Source organism: Vespula vulgaris, chromosome 4 (assembly GCF_905475345.1).
Source record: "Vespula vulgaris chromosome 4, iyVesVulg1.1, whole genome shotgun sequence".
Classification (NCBI taxonomy): Eukaryota; Metazoa; Arthropoda; class Insecta; order Hymenoptera; family Vespidae; genus Vespula; species Vespula vulgaris.
The window spans coordinates 1188294-1212307 of record NC_066589.1 but is presented as its reverse complement, the minus strand read 5'-3'; the positions used below and the strand labels follow the sequence as shown (position 1 = coordinate 1212307).

At 34.5% G+C, this 24014-nt stretch overlaps 2 protein-coding genes across 4 annotated transcripts in view; one reads left to right on the top strand and one right to left on the bottom strand.

Moving 5' to 3' along the window:
* Positions 1-24014, bottom strand: part of LOC127063363 (uncharacterized) — a 295061-nt gene that overhangs the window by 200280 nt on the left and 70767 nt on the right. The gene's annotated exons all lie outside the window — the stretch shown is intronic.
* On the top strand, positions 3630-4827 carry LOC127063366 (uncharacterized). Its single transcript, XM_050993088.1, has 4 exons — positions 3630-3976; positions 4071-4127; positions 4384-4522; positions 4645-4827. The coding sequence occupies exons 1-4, from the start codon at positions 3899-3901 to the stop codon at positions 4704-4706; spliced, it is 336 nt and encodes a 111-aa protein (XP_050849045.1). The 5' UTR covers positions 3630-3898; the 3' UTR covers positions 4707-4827.

Below are 24014 nucleotides of genomic sequence, written 5' to 3'. Positions count from 1 at the left end.
TTACGGTTATTTAAGCACCCTCTCTGCGCGTGCTAGCGTGACACCGATCGCGTCGAAAGGGAGAAGGGAAAAAGAGAGGGATAGAAACAGAAACAGAAAGAGAGAGATGGATGATGTAAGTAAGAAAGAGAGAGAAGATAGCTTCTGACACGGCCGGCCACGTGCGCCATGTGGGAAAATTCCAAGTTTTGCGGCACCGCACTGCGGTCTGGGATAAATGGATAGAATTCAATGGCAAAGCACCGGCAAACGTTTTCCGTCGGTCTTCTCTCCCTTATTGCTCCCTTGGGTCTTCTCGAAGGTAGGGATGGATGCTTGTCGAAATTAGTCTATATTTGGTAAAAGAGAGAAAGAGAGAAGAAGAAGAAGAGAGAGAGAGAGAGAGAGAGAGAAAGAGAAAGATAGATAGAGGGTCTCGAAAGGTCTCAAAGAGAAGGGGAATATGTTTGTTTTCAAAAAGTGACAATGCCTGTCGACTACTACTCACTGAGATATCTTATCTCAAAGTATTCCCAAACAAAGGGTGACGTCAAGTACTGTCCGTCATTAACGAGGATATAAATAAAAATAGAAAGATGTTGCATTTTCTGGAAAAAAGAAAAAGGAGAAAGAAAGAGAAGAGAGAAATAGATAGGTAGGAGAATCATTTCGTGAAAAGGATTCTTTATTCTCTTTAATATATATGTGTGTGTGTGTGTAGGTGTGTACTTAGGTGATATTTATCTACTATGTAAAATGGAATTGGTTTTGAAGATAATCCGAACGATATTTTCTAAGTTCTATCATCGTTGCTTTAATATTTGATCCTGATGTTAAATAGAAGAGGTCATTGACCTTTTAATAACTCCTCGATCCCGCATTAAATCTAACGATAAGATTACATCTACGGTCTTTTTGCCAATCGATTTGGTCCTTCCACGAGTAAGTAGGTATATCTCCTGAAATGCTGGTCTTTATCTTTACGAATGGGGAGATAATCGACACGATTATGGCACTTTCCCACGACCCTTCGTACCCTACTAAAACGTATATATTACGTACTACACGCATCTTTAAAAAAAGATTACTGCGACGTGATTTTCTCCTTTTCTTTTGCTCTTTCTTTCTTTCTTTCTTTCTTTTCGATTACAACATTTCGATGAATGAAAAATGAAAGGATGAATAAAATTACGTTGATATATAAGATAACAGGTACGTGAATTTTTATTCGTGAAAAATTTATTCGCGTTCACGTTAGAACGAAGAAATAAGAGAAAGATCGAAAGGAACATATACATATATACATATATACATATATGTATATATATAGTATCTCGTGTATCTAAATATACGCGAGTGACGAACGATCTTAACGAATTCTTTGAGGCTCTATGTTTGTTTTATTTTCGCACGTACCAAAGACGAAAGTTTAGCGCGCGATTTAGCGCGAGGACGACGAAGAAGAAGAAGAAGAAGAAGAAGACGTCGACGACGTATTGTGTTAAGCATCGTTTGACCCTTTTCGTGCACCACTTCACCAGTTAAATTCTTTCTAGATTAGACGGATTAAACAAGTCAACCGCGTGATACACCGAAACTATCTCTCTCTTTCTCTCTCCTCTACATCGCTTCTATTCCATCTTTGTCAAGTACCAGCGCATGTAACTTGAACCACCACGAGTCGACTTTCTCAACAATTTTAGATCGAACACAAGGGTCGTAAGATCGAACGCACAATAAGTCATCCGATAAGCTACCCTGATCTTTAAACAAGGAATAAATAGCCTCAGGATACATGGGGACCCTAGTGTACCTTTATCGCGATCTCTATTTTCTACAAAAATATATAAGTATATTGTGTGTGTGTGTGTGTTCGAATCGATCGATTAATTGTTTAATTATTAAAACATGAAACGCAAAGAAAGATTGAAACCGAATTCCACGTTTCATTTTTGTTTAAAATATAATAACACGTAGAATATACATATAAAATAAAATAAAATGGAAAGAAAAATATCGTACAATCGAGTGAAATAATCGTTTACGAAGTAATCGTGATTGAGAATGGAGAAAACAACGAGCTCAAACATATATATACGTAATTCTAATCGAACAAGAAACACAAACATTTTCGAACGAATTAGTTGCAATTATAACCAACAAAGTAAGGCTGTCAGAGAATCGGAGAAGTTATGCATAGCTCAAAGGATATATCGTACAGCTAACGAGCGAACACTTATCGTTACCTTCAGGGTCTTGCGTTCTAACGTTCTCGAGTATTCAAGCTCTATTTGCTAACCTAATGAGTACTTTCCATGGTGTTCGATAATCAAGCGAACAAAGGACCTCCGGTCACGTCGACACTATCCGCCGAAGGATTTCCGAGCCATCTGCGAGAACAGCTTCGACAACTTTAGTACGAGCATGCAAACAAGCGATCGTACATGTATTCCTAGTATTCGCGCAGACAATTATAAGGATGTTGTCTTCTAATAAACCTAACAGACTACAAGGGAACTTTAACTATGCTTGTCGTCTCTTCGAGTTGTTCGACGTGTTTTCAATTGTTTTGTTTATCTACTAAAATCCTTTCGTACTTTTTTATTATTATAATAACAATACGTTATATTTCTATTTTTAGATCGATCTTCGATAAATATTTTTCCTTCGGTCGAGATCGATGAAGTAAAGGGAAATTATTTTCCACGTACGTATCTATCCATCATAGAAGAAAAAAAAAGAAGTAGTATTGCAACGAGTTTTTCGATGTTTCGTATTGCTTCTTTATCGACAAAATCCTCGTACTGTTTTCTAATAACAACAGGTTATATTTCCTTTTTAGATTAATCTTCGATAAATATTTTCTTCGATCGAGATCGAAAAAGTAAAGGACAATTTTTCTTTTTCACGTAAGTATTTATCCACCATAGAGGAAAAAAAAAAAGGAAATAGTATCGCGACGAGTTGTTCGATGTCTTTTGGATTGTTTGTTTACTTACGAAATCATTGCCCTTTTTTAATCATCGATAGTAATAACAGATCTTATTTTTTTTCGATTAATCTTCCATAAATATTTTCTTCGATGGAGAACGAAAAAGTAATGAAAAATTTTGTTTATGTATCTACCCCTATACAACAGAGCAGAGAAAAAAGAAAGGAAATAGTATTCACTACGAGAGACAATTTTAAAAAGTGTGAACTCGAAAGAACGTTCGATCTTGAAGAAAATGCGAAGTTAAGAAAAGAAGAATCTGAGAAGAAGATATCCGAGAAAACTCGATAGATTTTACGAGAAGTCACTACGTTTTTCAATTTAGATAAACTTGAGTCCAAACTGGTAAGTGAAAATCCGAAACGAACGAACGGACGGTTTTACGTCTACCAATTTGCAATATCTGGTATAGCATAGAAGATAAGAAAAGAGAGAGAGAGAGAGAGAGAGAGAGAGAGAGAGAGAGAAGAAGAAAGAGAAAAAGAGAGAGAGAGAGAGAGAATCTTTTTATCTTCTCCAGAAACCACTATAAAAAGGAACAAACATCTCAAATGAGATCGTGGTATGTAATTAAACGCGTCTTCCAACCAACGCAAGAAGATAAAGAAAAAAAAAAAAAAGAAATTAAAAAAACTATCAGTATACGCTATCGCTGTTGAAAACAATTTCCTTGAAAAAGATAAAGTAAAAAAGAAAAAAAAAGAAAAGAAAAGGAAGAATTTTTAAAGAACTGTTATCATGCAATTTCGATCGTTCAATTCGTTATCGAATTTTATTGGTCTCAAGCGACGTATATAAGTAACGGCGCGAAACACATTCACTTCAACTTAGACCAACCGTTTTACTTCTTTTTCATTTGCTTCTTTTCTTCGAGAGACGATCGAGAAAGAAAGAAAAAGGAAAGAAAAGAAAACAAAAAGAACAAAAATGAGACCTACCGAAGTTTTCATCTTTTTAATGTTAATTTACATCGTTATGGCTACCAGATGCATCATCGAGGAGAAGGTACGAAGATACCAATTGGTATTGCCAGGAAAACACGTAGTTCGGAAATTATTCGTGAATCAAGATACAATTTTAATTCCTCTTGATCGTTCAGTCGCAGGAAGAACCGGAGATACACGTTATTCATTTGGAAGACGAAAACAACGACTCTGTGAGTAAATATCCTTTAACATTATCCATTTATATCGTATTATCCGTTATTGTATTATTAATTTCGACATATCGATCGGAGAATTTATTTATTTCGGAAAACAAAAAAAAAAGAGAGAGAAAGAAATTGTACGTTAGTATCGACGAATTTTTAACGACGAATAGAAAAAGATTTTCTTTCGCGACAAATACAATCTGGAAAAGCCGAGACGAATTTCTAACGGATAAAAAATAATTTTCTTTCGTGACAAATACAGTCTGGAGAACCCGAGGTAATATCCTTTCATATCCCGGACAAACGGAAACGGGAAGTTTGGGATAGCAAGGCAAAAGTATTCTGTAGGAATGACGAAGACTGTGATCCTGGCGAAATTTGTATCGCCTATTTAAGATGCGGTAAATATAATACCACATTCTTAAACAAGAAAACAAAAAAAAAAAAAGAGAGAAAAACAAAGAGGAAAAAGAAAGAAATAATTAACAAACAAGACTTCTACTGTATTGAATTTTCTTTTCAGTCAAGATCGTCAAGAAAATCAATTCGTCCGAGAGTCAAATCGAACAGGAAAAGGAAATATGATTCTTTAAATAGAATTTTTTTAAACGATATTATCTCTTATACTATGCTTTACTCAATGGTTTACGATTTAAATAATCAATAATAAAAATAATCAATAAAATTATATTCCATATAGCTAATTCCATCCTTTTTTTTAATCTTTTTTCTTTTCTTTCTCATGTAAAAAAAATCCTCAGAGTAACGTTAAAATTAGTGTTGAAGGATTCGATTGCCAACAAAGGAAAAGTTCAAAAGTTATGATTTTCTCTTTCTTCTTCTTTTTTGTTTTTTCTTCTTCTTTTTTTTTCATCGTAAACTTGCGACGTTCAAAAACATTAATCATTACGAAAGGCTAAGAAAGGAGAAGAAGTTTGAAAAAACACAAAGGAAATTGTGCGGGAGGAGTGTGACAGATGGTTGCAAGCTTACGATTCGGTCTCATTAACGCGACGAACAAATGAGAGAGAGAGAGAGAGAGAGAGAGAGAGAGAGAGAGAGAGAGAGAGAGAGAGAGAGAGAGAGAGAGAGAAAGAGAAGAAGAAGGGCTCGGCTTCCTACGAAATTTATCGGTAACAACTGCTTCCGTCCGCAAACTCTGCTTGACTCTCGCTCAAAACCGCAATCTCTCCCTTTACCCTAAAACCTTCCGTCCTTGTAGAACAAAAAAAGGAAAAAAAAGCTTCACCATTCACAGATTTACAGTTAAAATCAATTAGTAGCTAATTGCTTCAAATTGAAAAAGTCTAAAAGCGAAGGAGAAAGTATCGTTTTATCGGTCGAACGTTCATAGGATGTGCGTGTGTATATGTGTGATCCTTTAATAAAATTCTCGTCGCGAGAATCTCTTTTTTTTTTAGCATCTATCTTATTTTCTTCTTAATTTTTTTTTTTAAATAAATCATACCGTATTAAATCGAACGTATTAATTTATTAAATTCATCAATAAATGTTAAATGTCAAGTCGTACGGAAAGAAAAAAGGAAGAGAAAGAGAGAGAGAGAGATTGAGCCACCATTTTTATTCGGATGATTCGACAAAGGTATCAACGATATTTTTTTTCGATATCGATTGTCTGTACATATCTATTACGAATGCTGGCAATTAATGGTTAAAAAGGATAAAAAATAAAAAGGAAAAAATAAAAATAAAAAAAAAGAGGAAGATAAATAAATTACTAAAAATGTATCGAACTAGGGGAAGATTTTTTTGTTCGGATCGTCAAAAGAGCATAAAAATGATGTAATAATAAATATTTTTGAAAGAGAAAACGGAAGTAACGTGAATTTTTAAAGCAGTAAAAGACGTCAGTAGAGATTGTAATATGTCTTTCGTAAAGATTTGGACGAGTGATTCCTGACGAAATCCATTTTTTTCTTGTTCTTTCTTTCATTCTTTTTCTTTTTTTGTTTTTTCATCTTCTTCATTCTACGGATGGTTTATTTAATTTTTGCTTCCTTTCGCGAGAGAGAAAGAGATGGATATGTGTATAAGTAGTGAGAGAAGAGTACGCGAATATTTTTCTAAGACGTATGTCGAACAGATGGCGAACTTCAAGATGTTTGAAGGGTCAGTCGTAATTAGAAGGAAAGAAAAAGATAGATAGAGAGAGAAAGAGAGAGAGAGGCTGTTAACAGGACATTTGTCGAAGAGAGAACACCTGGTACTTGCAATTCGACTTTAAAAATTTTCTTGGAAAGAATAATAAATTTCGTCGTTATTAAACAATCAAAAGAAAATCTCGGACTTAACTTGACGTAGTCGTAAACACGAAGTGCGACGATAAATTATTTGTGAAATTTTAATAGACGACATAAAAAGTATCGAAGAAATTTTCCTTGCTGATAAATATGATCCAGGAAACGGATTTTTATCGATCCGTTCATACCGAACAAACAAGAGATAATAGAAAGAGAAAGAGAGAGAAAGAAAGATTAAAACAAAAGGAAGAAAATAACGTTCAGACGAAACACTAAATAGAACGGAATCACTTTCGCTTCTCAGACGAAATTAGTAATGGAAAAGGAAAACGGAGAAGAGGAAAGAAAGAAAGAAAGGAAGAAAGAAAGAAAGAAAGAAAGAAAGAAAGAAAGAAAGAAAGACAGAAAGACAGAAATAAATAAATAAAGAAAGAATGAAAGAAAGCAAGCAAGGAAAGAGAAAAAAGAAAGAGAGAAAGTGAGAAGAGAGAATTCTTCTGGGAGAACTCTCGAAGAAAATGCGTTCTCTTCTCGAGAACGAGAAGGAACTCGTCTGGTGTACGTGCTGGTTGAAAGTGGAGAACGATCGTTAAAAGCCTTCATCATCCTCGTCTTCTTTGAGAGAAAAAAAAAGAAATAAGAAAAGAGAGAGAGAGAGAGAGAGAGAGAGAGACGGAAAGAGAAAGCAACCGAGTGGAGAAACCTAAAAAAGAAAAAGAGAGAAAGAGTGAGAGAGATGATGAGTGAAAAGAAATGGAAAACTTTGCTTGGTGAGGTGCGAAAACGCATAAATGCTTTGATAAGTTTCTCAGTTTGAGAATGTTCGCAAACGATTAATCGGCAAAATATGTGCGGACACGAAGAATCGTTTAGCCAGCTCACTCGAAACAGTTCTTATATATGTATTGTGGATAAACGCGGAAAAGCCGACGTCATAGTTGGATAGGACGATGTCCCTAAGGAGGACGATCCAAGTACACACTAGAGTAGAGGGGAATGGTTAACATACGGGGACAGTTACTGCCTCCGTTCAACGTATAATGTACCTACATTACGTCCGGCTAAGTGCGCGTCCGTCATCCCCAATGCGCTAACCATTTCGATGAAATATTCTACGACGAGCACGTGCGAATATCTAGTGAAAAATTTATTAATGAGAATAAACAGAAGAGAACGAAGGATTTTTGATTAAAATTCTCTTTTGAAAATCATCCTAATATATAGGTAATTATATATATATATATATATATATATATATATATATATATAATGATCTGTATTTATTATAAATATTGATCAAAATATTCTTATATATCGATCATTTAATTTATAAAATATTTGCTATTAATTAATAAAAATATTGATTGAATAAATAGAAGCTTTGATATATCTTCTATCTTTTATGTATATTTGTTAAATTAGATAAGTATGAAAATTGATACAAATAAAATATTTTTTTTTATGTTGCAATTCATTCATTGATAATTCCTAAAATATATTATACCCTGTTATATTTTATAATATGCGTATATATCTAAGCAAATCTACGAGTAGCTGCTAAAAAATCTATGAATGAAATAAGAAAAATTCAAAATAAAGAATTCTCTATTAGTGACAAAAATTGTTACGTATTCGTCCCTATACGCGTGTTATTTTTTCGTTTATCGCACGATTGTAAAAATTGAGATAAATAAAACACTTTGAGCAGCAATATATCGTTCATTAATAAATCGTATCATTGTATTATCTGATACCAGATAAATAATTAATTTACGATGATAACAATAATTACTATTATAATTATAATTATCAATCGATAAAATAATATTCTAAAGATAGCTGTGTCTCCACCTGTCAAGTTTGTTAACGATTTAAAGTTCGTAATCCTTCCGAAGAGATACCAAGACTCAACTTTGCTCGTAAGTTTGAGGAAGACCGGACGAGACTGGGTCAAAGTTTAATCTCTGCTTCGAGACATCGATCAAAGACTAATCTGCGGACTTGGCAGACTCGAAACTCGGATATCGAGATTGATAAATAAGTACATGGATATTATTATATGTATTTAAAACCTACAAAATTCGAACAACGAGATAAAGATATCCATCGTTAGTTCGTTGACGACGGATTCAACGTCTTTTTCTTTTTCGCTCTTTTCTTTTTTGCTTTTCTTTTTTCTTTCTTTCTTTTCTTGCATCAAACGCGACGAAAAGAGAAAGGATGGAAAGAAGAAACGGAAAGAAGAAACGGAAAGACAAGACTCCATTATCGGCTGGCTCTTCGAGGCTCAAAGTCGAGCACGCTCAGGCGCAATTACTTTCTAAAAGTTGTCTCGTCTGGGTTGGCAGGCCGCATAAGTGCAAGAAGAAGCCTTCCTTGATGGCACGTTACCACAATGATCTCCAGACTCCCGTGGCTTATTGTTAAAAGCATAGTTAATGTTCCCCGTACCTGTTAACCCTCTCGCTAATAATCTAAAATGTCAAAGTAGACGTGATTAACTCAAGGAAGACATCGTCTTTCTACTTTTTTCTATCTTCTTTTTCCCTTTTTCTTTTCTTTTTTTAATTCCTTTTCCTTCTTCTTTCGATCTTAATTATTACTGCTTGTATCTTTTTTGTTCTTTTTTTTGTAATGAGAATATTAAGAGATAAATTATGAAAGCGATAAATCTCACGTGTTCTTTTCATTTTCTTAAAAAACAAAGAGATACTTCGATTAAAAAATAATAACGATGATAATTAAAAAATCGTTTGTACATCCCGACGTTGGGATAATTTTGTTATAAATAAAAAAAAAAAGAAAAAGAGGAATAGAAGTGTATCGACGAAAATAAAATTATAATTCAAGGAAAGAAAATCGAAGAAAGGTTTTTGGGGGAGGGTTTGTGGTGGAATGAGGTAAGGGTAGGGGGGGAAAAGAGAGACGATTTTCAGTCGGTAAATTGTCCGAAGGAAAGGACGCGTATGGAGTTTAGAATAAGGTCGTTCGCTAGTGAACAGAGTCCTCGTATCGTTGTGGTATGAGAAAAGAAGCAAGAGGAATATTACGTGTGAGCGATGAACGAGAAAACATACCCCTTGCTCGAATATTCGTGTCCTTCTCGCTGAGCTTTATTTTCGTTACACACTTTCCTTCATTTCTTTTTTTTTTTTTCGTTTCGTCGAAAGAAACGAAGAGAATTTATTTCGACTCGTCTTGTGAAATCGCGCGTAGAGACGCAAAAATTAAAAGAGAAAGAAAAAAAGAAAAGAAGAAGAAGAACGTGCCGAACTAAAGGATCGAAAGAAAGAAAGAAAAAAATAATAATAATAATAGTAATAAATAAAAAAAAAAAAGAAAGAAAGAAAGGACGAGAGAGAAAAGATAAACGTGAAAGAACGACAAGGATCAATGACGTTCATACGCGATGGTTTTTACGCGAGCGAAAACTCGTACGAAACGTATGTTTACTTTAAATAGAGCGAAGAAAAATGTGGCGTCACGTATTCTAACACAAAAAGTGAGAAAAAGAGAAAGAGAGATTAGCTAAGGCGACGACGAGCTTTTAATGTCGAAATTTTCTTCTTTCTCGCAGGATGTTTTCTCATAAGTTCGATTAAAAATACGAGTTCGAAATAAATGTCAAATCATAAATAAGAAACGGTAACCATTTCGCCAATATTAAGATCGATCATTCTCAAGAAATGACATCGTACATAATTTGCTTTTTAATATTAACGATTAACAATCGAATTTCTTTCTAGGATTCCGTAAAGAATTTTAAAGTGATGTGAATATAATATTTTGTTGTTAAAGAAAAGAATATTGTAAAACGTTCTTTTTGTTTATTTTTTATTTTCTTTTTAAATAATACCAATGCATTTTACTATGATAAATAGATCTTTTTACACTGTATATAAGAAATAAAATTAATAAATAAAGTTAAGTAGATCTTTTTATACTATATATGTATGAGAAAAAAATAATTTCCAGACAAATGGTGTCTCTATTATATTTGAATATCTCATTTGATATAAATATCATAAGAATATAATATATTTTACTTTCAAATAATACCTATTCATTTTTTCTCATAAATAGATCTTTTTATACTATATATAAGAATTAAATTAAATAAATAAAGATAAATAAATCTTTTCATATTATACATAAGAAAAAAATAGTTTTCAGGTAAAGTGTTTCTATTTGAATATCTCATTCGACATATATATAAATCTTAAGAATTCAACATTACAAAAATTACTCTCCCGTTCATAATACGACACTGTATGGTACACCTTCAATAAAAGAGAAAAAAATTTCTTCGAGAAGTTTGTAAAAGAGCGTTCTCTTGGTGAAAAACATTTCCCAAGGAAGTTCTTCTTTATCGAAACTCAACTCTCTCTCTCTCTCTCTCTCTCTTTCTCTTTCGTTTCTTTTTCGTCGTAACCAAGACTACGCTATTCTTTCTACCGAAGCCCTGTTACCATCGCGACGGTTATACAGGCGTATTAAAAAATTCCGTACTGGAAATTCAACGAATTCCATTCTTTTTTCCTTCTCAAAAAGGTCGAGCTCGTTACGAGAAGGAGGAACGCCGAGATGAAAAAGAAAAGGAGATGAAAGATGAAGAAGGATTCTAGTACCTTCCATCGTTCTTCTTTCATACATTTAATTCGATTAATTGTTTTTAATTAATTATTGTCAACAATCTTTCTTTGAAACAATTCAACGATCTTGTAATACCAGACGATTTTCTGCAAATCTTTTCTTTCTCTTTCTTGTCTTTCCTCTTCTTCTTCTCCTTTTCTTTCCTTCTTTTTTCTTTTCTTTCTTTTTTTTAAGAAGAAGAAAAAGCATTTTCCTCTAGGGAATGGAAAGAGAAAGAGAAGAGAAATTTCTACATTTAATTTAATCAATATCAATCATATAAATATTAAACGTACATAATCTAATAATAATCTATCGAAATAATTCAATGAATGAAATTTTGTTCTACAAATCTTTCCCTTTTCTTCCTTTTTTTTTCCTTTTTTCGATCGAGAAAAGAAAATCATTCTACTTTTGGAATAAAACATTCTCTACATTTAATTCGATTAATTCGTTTATATAAAAATCGTTAACAATCTTAATATATATATACCACTCAATGTTATAAAAATTTATTCAAAGAAAAAAAGAAAAGACATCTTGCTGTCCCTCTCTCTCTCTCTCTCTCTCTTTTAAAACAACACCATTTATTAATTTAAAATAAAATCTTGATAAAGAAAAGAAAAGTATCAAAATCTTAATAGAAATAGAAAGAACAAGAAGAAGGACTATGAAATCTTTTCTATTACCGTTAGACCATCGCGGAAGTCATAAACGGGAACCGGCAAATCTTTTCATTATCGCGGCACGTAAGTGATACGTATATCATACTAAAACGACCATTTCATGAGCATTATATCGAGGAGAAAAGAGGGCCGATCCCGTGGCGACCTAAACCACGAGGTGGATGCTTTGAGCGCAAGCTTAAGTGCGTGCCGAGGATCAGACCTTTCTCCATTTCTCTCTTTCTCCTAGATCACAGAATTTCTTTCCTACTCTCTCTCCCTCTCTCTCTCTCTCTCTCTCTCTCTCTCTTTCTCTCTTTTTTCTCATACTCCCACACTTTCTTTCACTTTTTCTCTGGCGATAAGAAATATTATTTACGATTTATCGCAATGGCTATACGAGTAAGTATAAACGTTCGTACGTCTGCTTTTATCGACCAATCGTAAAATATAATATAGCGTATTACAATGCACTTTACCAACTTAAATATCATCGGAACTTCGTCCGAGATACGAAAAGAAAATTTATTTAACAAATTTCGTTACGAATCCAAAGAAAAGGAATCGTGGTAACACTTATCTCTAATACAAATTTTTATTTAATCTATTCATCGTCTCGTAAAGTATTAATATAATTACAGTGAAACAGTCCGTTTAGTTTTACAAAGAGTTTTATTATCGTACTTTTTTATTCGAGAGAGAAAGAGAGAGAGAGAAAGAGAGATAACAAGGAAAAGTTTTTCGAATTATCTAAGCACGTTAAGATATGAATGAATTTTAATCACGAAACTTGCCGCGTGACAATCGACCGTTTATGATTTTATTAAGTCACGAGGAATCCACTTATGATACTTTCTTAACTTATCGTAGCACCTAGAAAATGAAATTGTAAGAAACTTAAAATGTATACGTAGGAAGATTGCAACAGAGCCATGAGTTTTAACAGCGAACATAAGTATGTGTATCCGTTTAGCTGCTTGCATAAATGTGTAAGATTACCACGTATACGTACGTACGTACGTACATTATATATACACATACATATCGATTCAAGTGGTAGGAAAAAATATATGTGTGTGATAAAAAGAGAAAAAGAGAAAGAAACACAGAAAGAGAAAGAGAGAGAGAAACACCCTATATACGAGGGCTACGCCGTCGTTCGCATTTTCGCGTGCTTAAGCGAGAAAACGATATAGTTACCGAGGGAGCGAATAAAAGAAGAAAGAGAAAAGAAGGAAGGGACAAGTGGAGTAAAAGAGAGAAAAGATCGAGGGACATTGTTTCTATCGTTTCCATGTTGTTGTCCTTCTCTTTCTCGTAGTTGACAAAAGAAAAGAAAAAAAAAAAGACAGAAAGAAAAAAGCACGAGATTAAACCACTCGCTCAACTTGAATTTTACGACAATAAAATAAAAATATAAAAACTTGTACATGTGTATATAGATAGATAGATAGATAGATATATGGATAAAACATTGAGAATAATCATTTTCTAATTACAATAATATTTATCTGATTTATTAACGTTGTAAGCGATCAAAATGATTTTTATTTCCCGCGAATCGTAATAACAATAAACTACGATAAAGCCATTAGAAATGAAATTTAACGAAAGATTTCAATCGTTTAATATATTTATATCACGGAATAATTCTATAGAGAGAATGAGTAAGTACTCACTGTCCCTTTCTCTATCATTCTCATATCGTAATGGTTCCTCGTTCCTTCTTCATGCTTTCCACGGTTAACTAACGTCGACGATATAAAAGGACAGAGTTTATACGCTGCGATTACGGCCGAGCGGCAAGAGCTTTTTCTAAAACAATGTTTAATGAGCGGGCAAAGAGAAAACGATAGAGAAAAGAATGGCGTTTGAAAAAGTGCCATACTACTAGTCCGATTATAAGATTCTCGCGTGCGTGAACATTTCCAAGTTCAAAGCGAACGTTCTATTACATTTTTTCACAAAGTCTCCTTTCTCTCTATATGTAACTCATACATATATATATATATACGTACGTAGACACACACACACGTGTCACGCAAGTGGTGCTTTCAGTTAGAATACGCCAGTATCGGGACAGACGATAATGCAACTCTGCGCTATGCTCGATCCTTACGACCCTTAAATATTCGGTGGCGGTCATTTAAGGCCAGTAAAATGATAACGATTCTACCCTCTCTCTCTCTCTCTCTCTCTCTCTCTCTTTCATTCTCACTCTCACTCTCACTCTCACTCTCACTCTCTCCCTTTCTCTTTTACGGCTGAAAATTACGGCCGTGTGGTCCCCCTTCTCACACACGTTTACGGCCTTTGGCGTCGCGACGCACCACATTGTCGACCCTACGAACATAATGTCCAAATCGAGATAGATCTTCTCGATCTCTACATTCAAAGAGCGATCGTTCGTATCGGTGTGAATTCATTATGAAAATTATTTATCATTCTTCGTCAATTCCTTTGCACGTTATCTAAACGCGATTATTGGCACCGAAACATTTTCGATTATTTGTTCTAGCTCTATTCTCGATCGACAATTTTTTTTCTTGATTTTTTTCTTTCTTTTCTCTTCTTCCTCCTTTTAAACGACATAAACTCGTTTATAAAATGACAATTAACGTTCCAGACGAAACGACGCGTGCAATAAATGATAAAATAGGGAGTCTAAGGGGTTGAACTAGGCACCCTCGAACCTACCAAAATTACTATAGCGATGAAGACATAACCCTTGGTGATGGCGACAGATTCTCCTAGTCGTATCATCGACGTTCCTTCGTGACACTTCGCGAGAGACGCATTTAATGTCGTGTTAAAAGGCCGCACTATAGGCGCCGCCTTTGATGAATCACGATCGTAAAAGTAAGCCAGAATTCTCGTCATTAGATTAAAAGCACAGGCTTTTCGAGTTGAGCTCATCTTGAGAGAAAGAGAGAACGAGATAAACCAAGAGAGAAAGAAAGAGAGAGAGAAAGAGAGAGAGACATCCCTTTCCCCTCTTCTTCTTCTTCATCGTCGTCTTCATCTTCGTCTTCTCCTCTTCTCACTAATCGTACTCTCGTACTTCCACGAAATTGAAGTTTGTCCCTTCCGTATTGTCTCGAGACTGGAAGAGAGTTAAAGAGAGAGAGAGAGAGAGAGAAGGAGAGAGAGAGAGAGAAGAGTATTTTGCATTCTGTCGCTAGGTGTGGATTTAACGGCCGTGAAATTGTCTGTTGGCGGTCGTTCGGCCTTGAAAAGGGACGGTAAAGAGCAAATCGTCGCGACAGAACGATCCTAACTTTCGTCTCGATCGCCTTTGAGAAATCCCCGATTCCCATTCCCTTGGGATAATAATTACGTTCGTTTTAATTAATCGAATTAAATATCATTGATTATCCTATAGAATGAAAGATTTCTTTTTGGTTATCTTTTAAGAGATAAGTAATAAGGATAAGCAACTAAGTGCATACCTTCAATTACATCGTTTTAAATACGACTTTTTAGATACCTATCGAGATAATGAATAAACACGCACATGCACATACACAATCACGCACACATGCATATATAATATATCCGACATGAGGATGAAAATCAAGAGAGACAAAAGCATTCGTGCAGAACGCTAACGACGCGTCCTGAATACGGATCCTTCGTTAGAAATTCACAGACGTTTCCTTCGACGTGCACCTTGATCCTTCTTCTTCTTCTTCTTTACTTTTTGTTTCTTTCTTTTTCTTTCTTTTCTCTTCTTCTTCTTCTTCTTCTTCTTCTTCTTCTAATTTTTCTTTTCCTTTTTTGTTTCTTCCCCCAACCTTTTACCTTCTTCCTTCAACATCATCAAGAACGAAGGTTTTATCCTCGAGAAAAGAACTTCTTACCGAAGGTATACAAAATCAAAGAGTTTATTAAAAATCCACCAAGAAACGTCTCCTTTGACTTACCTACAGGAAATTCCATATAAAAAAAAAAAAGAAAGAAAGAAAAGAAAAAAGAAAGAAACAAAAAGGAGAGAGAAAAGAAGGGCTACGAAGGGAGAGGGTATATGGTGGTCTTACCTTTTGTAAATTAAGGAAGAAAGAACGAAAGAGAGAGAAAGAGAAAAAGAAAGAGAGACGAGAAAGAGAGAGAGAGAGAGAGAGAGAGAGAAAGAGAGAGAAAGAGAGAGAGAGAAAGATGGAAAAATAAAATGGAAAGAGAGTACAAACGAGTGTGGGAATGCATTCGTGATTTGATTTTCTTCTTTTCGAATTTTCTCTTCTCTTCTCTTCTCTTCTCTCTCTCTCTCTCTCTCTCTCTCTCTCTCTCTCTCTCTCTTCTCTAACACACATCTTCCTTCTTTATTTTCGTGGACGACCTCGCAAGATTTCCCGTGTGTTTTCAGCACGTGCTTTCACACGGGAAGGTCACGATAGGACGAACTTTAATCTACGCGATGCTACGTGAGGTGTTTGCGGTCGAACCGTCGGATCTACTCTCTCCCATTTCACCTATACCTAACCCTCTCCCATCCCTTCAGTTTCAACCCCATCCACTCACCATCACTACCACCATCACCTTGTCCTTATGCAAACGAACCTGCCTAAGCCTCTCCTTCGTCCTTCGTTTACCTCTCCTTCTCTGTCTATCTCTCTATCTTTCTCTCTATCTCTCTATCTTTCTATTTCTATCTCTATCTATCTATCTTACACACGATTTTCACTTTCTAACATTAGATCTAAGAGAACGAGGCAACGTCGGCATCTTCGACGTAGACGTACTCTATCCCCACCCTCTGCCCACCTACCCTCGATCCTTTCATCCTTCTCTACTTCTTTTTATTTTCCCTTCTCTCTCTCTCTCTCTCTCTCTCTCTCTCTCTCTCTCTCTCTGTCGGTCTCTCTCTCTATCCTCCTAGCGCATCTTCTTTGATATTTCGCCTATCTCGCGATGCTCCGTACCCATCATCGACTTCACCGCATGAGATTTCCCGAGCGGCTAACTAAATTGGAATACCCTTTTTGGGGGTGTAGTAATGGTGATGATAAAGGTGGGAGGAAGGGTGGCAGAGAGGGAGGGAAAGGATAGAGAGAAAGAGAGAGAGAGAGAGACAGTATATGCTCGCGATATAATTTGTCGGAAAATTACAAATAAACGTAACAACCGACGTAATTAACCTTCCTCTGCGCCGTGGGAGCAGTATGATATGCATAGATAGAGTAAATGAGAGAGAGAGAGAGAGAGAGAGAGAGAGAGAGAGAAAGAGAGAGAGAACACGACTGTTTGTTAATGGCAGATGCGCCAATATGGCTTTTAATTCATATACAAATATTTTGTCGATGATTTATTACATCGGATGTACTTATTTACCGTGTGAATGATACGCGTTTCTCTTCTCGTTTCGTCAATTACTATTTTGACTCAACAAATTTGAAAAACATTTCATCGTCCATTTATCTTTCTCTTCTTTCATTTCAACGTTTGATTTTTCGCTTTGATAGCTGCGAGAACGATGGAAGGAGAGAAAAAATTTTTGCTTATTCCAGCGAGAAAGTATACGAAAAAGTTCCGAAAGAAAAGTTAAACGTGCTGGAGACACGTATATCCGAAAGGATCAAACGTGATCCTAGCTTGGCAGGTCCTGCCAGGACTAAGTCGTGGTCAGTCCTATCTACAAGATTCAGGACTTCGAATTATGGCTCTACGAAGGGTCCAACACATTGTGGGGAGAGTTTTAAAATTGTAGGATATCCTGCGATTACGAGCGGGATCCTTTAGTCTATCGATTTTCTACAACTGGAAGGAAGGTTTGGTAAGTGACTAAAGACCGAGACACCGAGTCGTTTAAAACGTTTCAAAGATTTTATCGTTTTGAAGAGCGTGTTACTTTTTGAGTATGCTATTTCCTTCTTTTCCTCTTTCTTCTTAAACGTAAAAATAAATAGTTTTATCTCGTCTCATTCGCGAGATTAGAAAAAAGATCGCTGATACGAGATATTGGATGAGAATAATTTATCGCTTTTTTTATACCTTCAAAAAGGGAAAAAAAAAGGAAAAAGAGATAAAAAAGAAAAAGAAAAAGAAAAAAAAAAGAAAATAGGTTTCTCCACAGAAGATTGGACGAATTTTTCGCATATTTTCCTAGGCGATATTCTACGTAAAAATGTTTCACCGAAAGAGATCGAAGGGACGTCAACAGCTTGATAACCGTTCACATGTGAGAGGAAAAATCGAAGAATTTTTTAGGAGGATCGGCAAAGTCGAGCATTTCAAGAGGATCACGAAAGGATCGCCGTCGTCATCGTTCTCTATCCAAGCTGGAATATACACCTCTCTCTCTCTCTCTCTCTCTCTCTCTCTCTCTCTCTCTCTCTCTCTCTCTCTCTGTCTCTCTCTTCCTCTCTCTTTTTCCATCTCTAGCCTCGTACATTCACCCAAGGGTCCTGATTTTCAAGATTCATCGGTAGCTCGCAAGTTCAATTCGCATGCACGACGGATAACATGATCGCACCGTAAAAATACTGAAGAAAAAGATAAGAAGACGAAAAAGAAAAGAAAAGAGAAAAGAAGAAGGAAGAAGAAAAAGGAAAGAAGAGAAGAAAAAGGAAAAGAAAAAGAAAGAAAGAAGAATAAAAAGAAGAAAAGAAGAAAACGAGGGACATAAGTTACACCAGAAAGAGGAAAGAAAGAGAGAACCATAAATTTCTGTATCGGTTACTTCCTATAAGCTATGAATCAGGATTTTTCGGACGGCCATATTCCATATATGGTCTCCACACATATCCACCACTTTGAAACGACGGATTCTGGGATGTTCCCATAACCCCTGATACATATTCCTAAGATGTTCGCCTTATCCTGGCTAGTTCGATCCTTTTACAGCATCCATTCGTTTTCGTTGTCTGGCTAACGTCACCGTATCTTCAAAAATGAACCCACAGCCATCTTCTTTACCAGGATATTGTTTCTTTAAAAATTTGTTTCTAGTATAAAAAACAAAACAAAAAAAAAGAAAGAAATCCTGTTTTATCCACATTTCATCTTAAGATTATCTCAACTTGTCTATATAAAAAGAACGATCTATCATTTTCTATTCTATCGAAACGAACCGAATTGATTTTCATTCTTTAAATACAAGCACGTGTTATCATATGGAGAGTTAGATATCAACATTTAAAAATCCTGATCTAGTCGTATCGTAATTTATACGTACGAAGATACCTAACGAATAATTTATTCTGTCCTTTCCTAAAAAAAAAAAAAAGAGAGAGAAAAAGAAATACCGAATTCATCGTCGTACGTTCGCGAATAGTACGCGAACGTTCGAATAACGAGTAACAAGCAAAAGGCGGAGGAGAATTCTTACGACGGCACTTTTTGAAAGACAATGATACAGATAGATGGAAGAAAGCAAAGGCAAAGATCGTCGCTTAATTCAAGAGATTCTAGGACCCTTCCGACCCTTACGACGAAACGAAACGAAACGAAACGAAACGAAGAGAGCAAAAGAGAACAAGAGAAAGAGAGAGAGAGAGAGAAAGAAAAAAAGAGAAAGAGAGAGAGAGGGTTCGCTCGTAATCGCTCGTCGTTATGGGGTCTGCACAATGCGTGCCAGGACGCGATTCCACGATACCACCCCCATTGTCTATTGGGTTCACCGTTCACCTCCTACCCCCTTGGCCTTCCCTCTTGTGGAATACGTCCGTGACGACTGACTGCGGTTTAACCTCGGTGGTTTAGCACGCTCAAACGATCCCGTTGTCGGCTCCTCGGCATCTCACTCTCTTTCACTTCGTCGATACGCGTAGGAGAGAACAAATTATTTAAGTACTTCGTACTTTAACCGCTCAAATTGAAAAGGTTCGTGTGAGTTCTTTTATATAATATAATATATATGTATGTATGTATGTGTATATGTATGTATGTATGTATGTATGTATATAATTAAGTAATAAATAAAAAACTAATAGATAAATAATTATTTATAAGTAGCAATGAATGATTATAAGTAAAGAGAAATTCCGATCGTTTGAAATTATTAATTGTATGAATTTTTATGAGCATTAATAAAATTAGATTTTATTAATATTAATGAAATATAATTTTAAATAATGTAAAATTTAAACTTTGTTAATTATTACGAATTAATATTATGAATTGTATTATAATATAAAAGCTGTGAACTTTAATCGATATAAATATTTCAAACTCTCAATATATATTTTTCTCGATTATCAAAGAAGTATTAACAATGTTAACTTCAAACAAAGTATCCATTTTGTTCTCGAAAAACAACACGGTAAATTATATAATATGCTGATTTATGTAATTAAAAGATAAGAGTCGTGAGATCTAACGACGTTTTGTAATTCTGCAAGGTGACGTTCGCACATACAAACACATGCACGCACACACACACACAAATATATAAATTCCCATCGCGAATAATCTTATAGCTCTCACACCGACAAAATAGTATTAGAGTTAGTCGACTGCCTCGAGACGACGACTTTGGTCATCTAATTTCATCAACCAAGTAACATACTGTGAAGAGCTTGCTTGCTTGCTTGCTTGCTTGCTTGCTTGCTTGCTTGCTTGCTTGCTTGCTTGCTTGCTTATATCACGGACATAGTATACATGTATACGTGCGAAAGCGTGAAATGCAAATCCGTTCGTGACCAAGTATCGTTCGTGCCGACGGGAATATAAAGGAAGAGAAGAAACGGTAAACAGGGGAGAAGAAGAAAATTGAGAGAAAGCGAAAAACTCGATCACGAGCGAACGTGTTTTTCTGCTACTCTTAATAATGATTAATGAGGATCAGTAGTAACGATAAATTGAAATTTATTCGTTAAACGAGTTCCCTCTCTCTCATGTAAAACTGATGTTATTTCAGTTTTCCTATATTTACTTTATATAGAATAAATAATAGAAGAAGAAACGAGAAAAAGGAACAAACAAAATTACTTAACAACTTTGAATAATGAATCAACTACAAATAAATATTTTAACTTTTTTAAATTATGATTGAAAATTTTATTATAATATAAAAAAAAATAATTTAAATAAATACGTATTGGATTTGTAAATATCGTTCGTGAAAATTACCATGTCGTAAATGCATATGAATACGTGTATACGAATATGTTAATTTTGTTGATAGTACTGTGTATCTTTAACATATCGATTAGAAAATAAAATGAAAATTAAACGAGAAAAAATAAAGAAAAAAGAAAGAAATAAAAGTAATTTGAATTCATTAATTACATTATGTTATATACAATAAATTATATTATAATTATGTTAACAACAAGTAAGACGGATATAAATATTCAAAGAGAAAATGATTCGTTTAAGTATCGCGATAATATAACAATGCGCTATAATATAATATAATTTTCGTTCGTTCTTCCACCTCTTCTTAGAATTTCACGACTATACGTTGGCCATTTGTCAAAAGGAACAGCATTACAGCTCTTACAATGGTACTATCTGATAGGATCTCATATCGAGCAAATTGAAAAAGAGAAATCGATTCGCGGTAAGAATAATAAATTGCTTTGCGTAAGAAGGACACACCACCGAATTTATTCCACTTGATCGAGACGAATCTTACGATTCGAATCGAAAAATAAATCGTTTTCTTTCGATAAAACCTTATATTTCTCTCTGCATAACGTTTCTACAAAATAAAATCTAAAACTCTCGATTATAACGATAGAAAAATTCCTACACTTAATATTTACAATTCAACTCAAGAATGAAAAAGCTAAATTATATATAAAAGTAAACAATTTAAAATAATATACCAACAATACGTAGGTAGGTATATTATCATTTTACAAAAAGAATCACATCATAAAATCTACATAAATTTCATTATTAAAAGTATTTATTTAAAGAAAAAAAGTAGAAAGAAATAGAGAGATTCGAATGAATGTAAACGAACATACTCGATCATAATTTACATCCTATCTGTGTAATTATCGATGATTTAAATTTTCATCGATCGTATCGATACATAAATTTGTAAAACTAAACACATTAATCCTCTTATAAATGATCCAAATAAATTATTTGTATAATACGAATAAAGAGGATTATGTCGTATTTAGGTATATCAAAAATAGAGAAGTTCCCAATCGATATCTAGTAGAATCTCTTCCCGAAAGAGGATTTTAATAGTAGTGAAATCCTATCCACGTCGACAAACGGGAAATGGCTGATTCATATTCAAACAATTTTCCACGTGGCGTTAAGAGGATGCCAGGTGCGGGCCACTTATAATAATGCACGAAGTGAAATTATTCAAACACCACCCTCTCTCTCCCTCTCCCCCACCGACGCCTGCTTAACCCCCTTTTCTCTTCACGTCGACGAAAAGAGAGAGAGAAAGAGAGAGAGAGAGAGAAAAAGAAAGAGAGAAAGAGAGTTCGTCCTTCTATCAGCGTTGTCCCTTCAAGTTTTTAGCATCTTGAAGTAGTCTTCGAACGAACCCCTTCTCCGTCTCTCTTTCTCACGATGCTTTCTATCTTGTCAGTCGAGAAAGTAAGTACTTTAGAAAATCCGTGAATTCACTGGCTGTACTTTTCCTCTTTGCGTTCGGAACAAAGCTCGTCGGTTTAAATCAATTTATGCATCATTAAGCATCAATTTGTTCGAAAGCGATTCGGTAATGATGTTTTCTCATCGTGATATTAGAGATATCATTTTGGAAAGTATTTGAAAAAGTAGATAGATATATATAAATAGATAGATAGATAGATAGATAGATAGATATTTGGTAATATTTAATAATTCGTATGATTAATGTGGTAATAGAAACAATCTCGTGTATATCGCATAGGTCTCTTTTTCTTTCGTTTTGTATCAAAATAATTCTCTAAGTTCTCCATAATTTAGAACTTACATTTTCGAAAGTCGTTCAGAGAGAAAGAGAGAGAGAGAGAGAGAGAGAGAGAGTTTGGTCGCGAAACACGCCAACGAAATTCGTCCTACATACCTTAAACCTTGTCGAAAACTTAGCGGAGAAGAACGGCTTCTGGAAATTGAAACTACGCTTAAAGATCAAGCACCCGACAATCTCATTTAAGTTCTCCCGCGAGAATGGCGACGCTAATGCAAGTCGTTTAATCTGATCCTTACGTCCTTTGATTACTTCAACCTATATATTACGTACGATATATTCTACTCCGACTATAATACTAGCCGAGTTCCGTTTTAACAAAAGATCGATATATCTCACTTCCAATACTCTAAACCTGCTGCTACGTCAAATTTCATCGTAATTGCAATTATTCTTTCAAGTACAACGCTGAATAACAATAAATCGTAATAACAATTTAAATATCTTTATTGTTTAAAAGTTCTTTTATTTTATTTTGATAAACTTCGTTGTTACTTCGTTCGTGCACTTATTTTTTATTATATTTTTTAAACATACTCATTGTTAATAAGAATGTTTAAGTTACACACAGTGTTAATACTAAATAATACTGTCTCGTAAATTTTTGATATTGTATAATGGTTTTTTAATAAGCAAAACACGAGAATTGATCGAGTTCTTTCTTTTAAAAGTGGTAATAGAAATTTTAACACGACAATAAGCTTTTCATCCGAGATTCATTACATCGAATAAAATTTTCTATTTGCAAGTACATTTGTTAGACGAAATGATATCTAATCGTTCTCGTCGAATAATTGATCCTTTAGAATTCCCTTTGAAATCGTAGATATCATTGACATTATTGTTTAAAAAACATCGTAAGCTTAATTCTCTCACGTTAGTTAAGCCAATAATAATATCCGATCGATTAATCAAAACTTTAGACAATTTCGTCGCACGCAAAACGAGCAACGACACTTGTCCCCATCTCCCTCTCCGTTCTTCCTCCCGTTCTTCTTTTCCCTACTTAACTGACTTTAAACTCGAAACTTGAAACGAACTACTTAATCGACTTAAAAGAACGACGACGATAAAACGCGATAACCTTGCTTAAAGAGATTTCAAAAAAAAAAGAAAGAAAAGAAAAAATAAAGGAAAGAAACGAGTTTTCACCTGGATGATTAAATACACAGTGTATATATGAAAAAAAAAAAAAACACATATACGCGAACACATACGATCATAAATATATATATATATATATATCCATATACATATGTGTAAACATATGCGTATATAAATATATAAAGAATTGGAAAAAAGATGATTACAAAATTTTCTTTGCTGAAAAAAAGAAAAAATAAAGAATAAAAGAAAAATAAATTCTATCAGCCAATTCCTTTTGAAATATCTAGTTTCCAATTTCGAGTTTCATTTTTCGAAGCTCGTTCAATTACTTACGGAACATTTAATCAACAAAACGACTGATTAA

Coding starts and splice junctions, on each gene's coding strand:
- LOC127063366 (XM_050993088.1), top strand. CDS start 3,899: ATGAGACCTACCGAAGTTTTCATCTTTTTAATGTTAATTTACATCGTT. Junction 4,128..4,383: donor AAGACGAAAACAACGACTCT/GTGAGTAAATAT, acceptor TGACAAATACAG/TCTGGAGAACCCGAGGTAAT. Junction 4,523..4,644: donor TATCGCCTATTTAAGATGCG/GTAAATATAATA, acceptor TTTTCTTTTCAG/TCAAGATCGTCAAGAAAATC.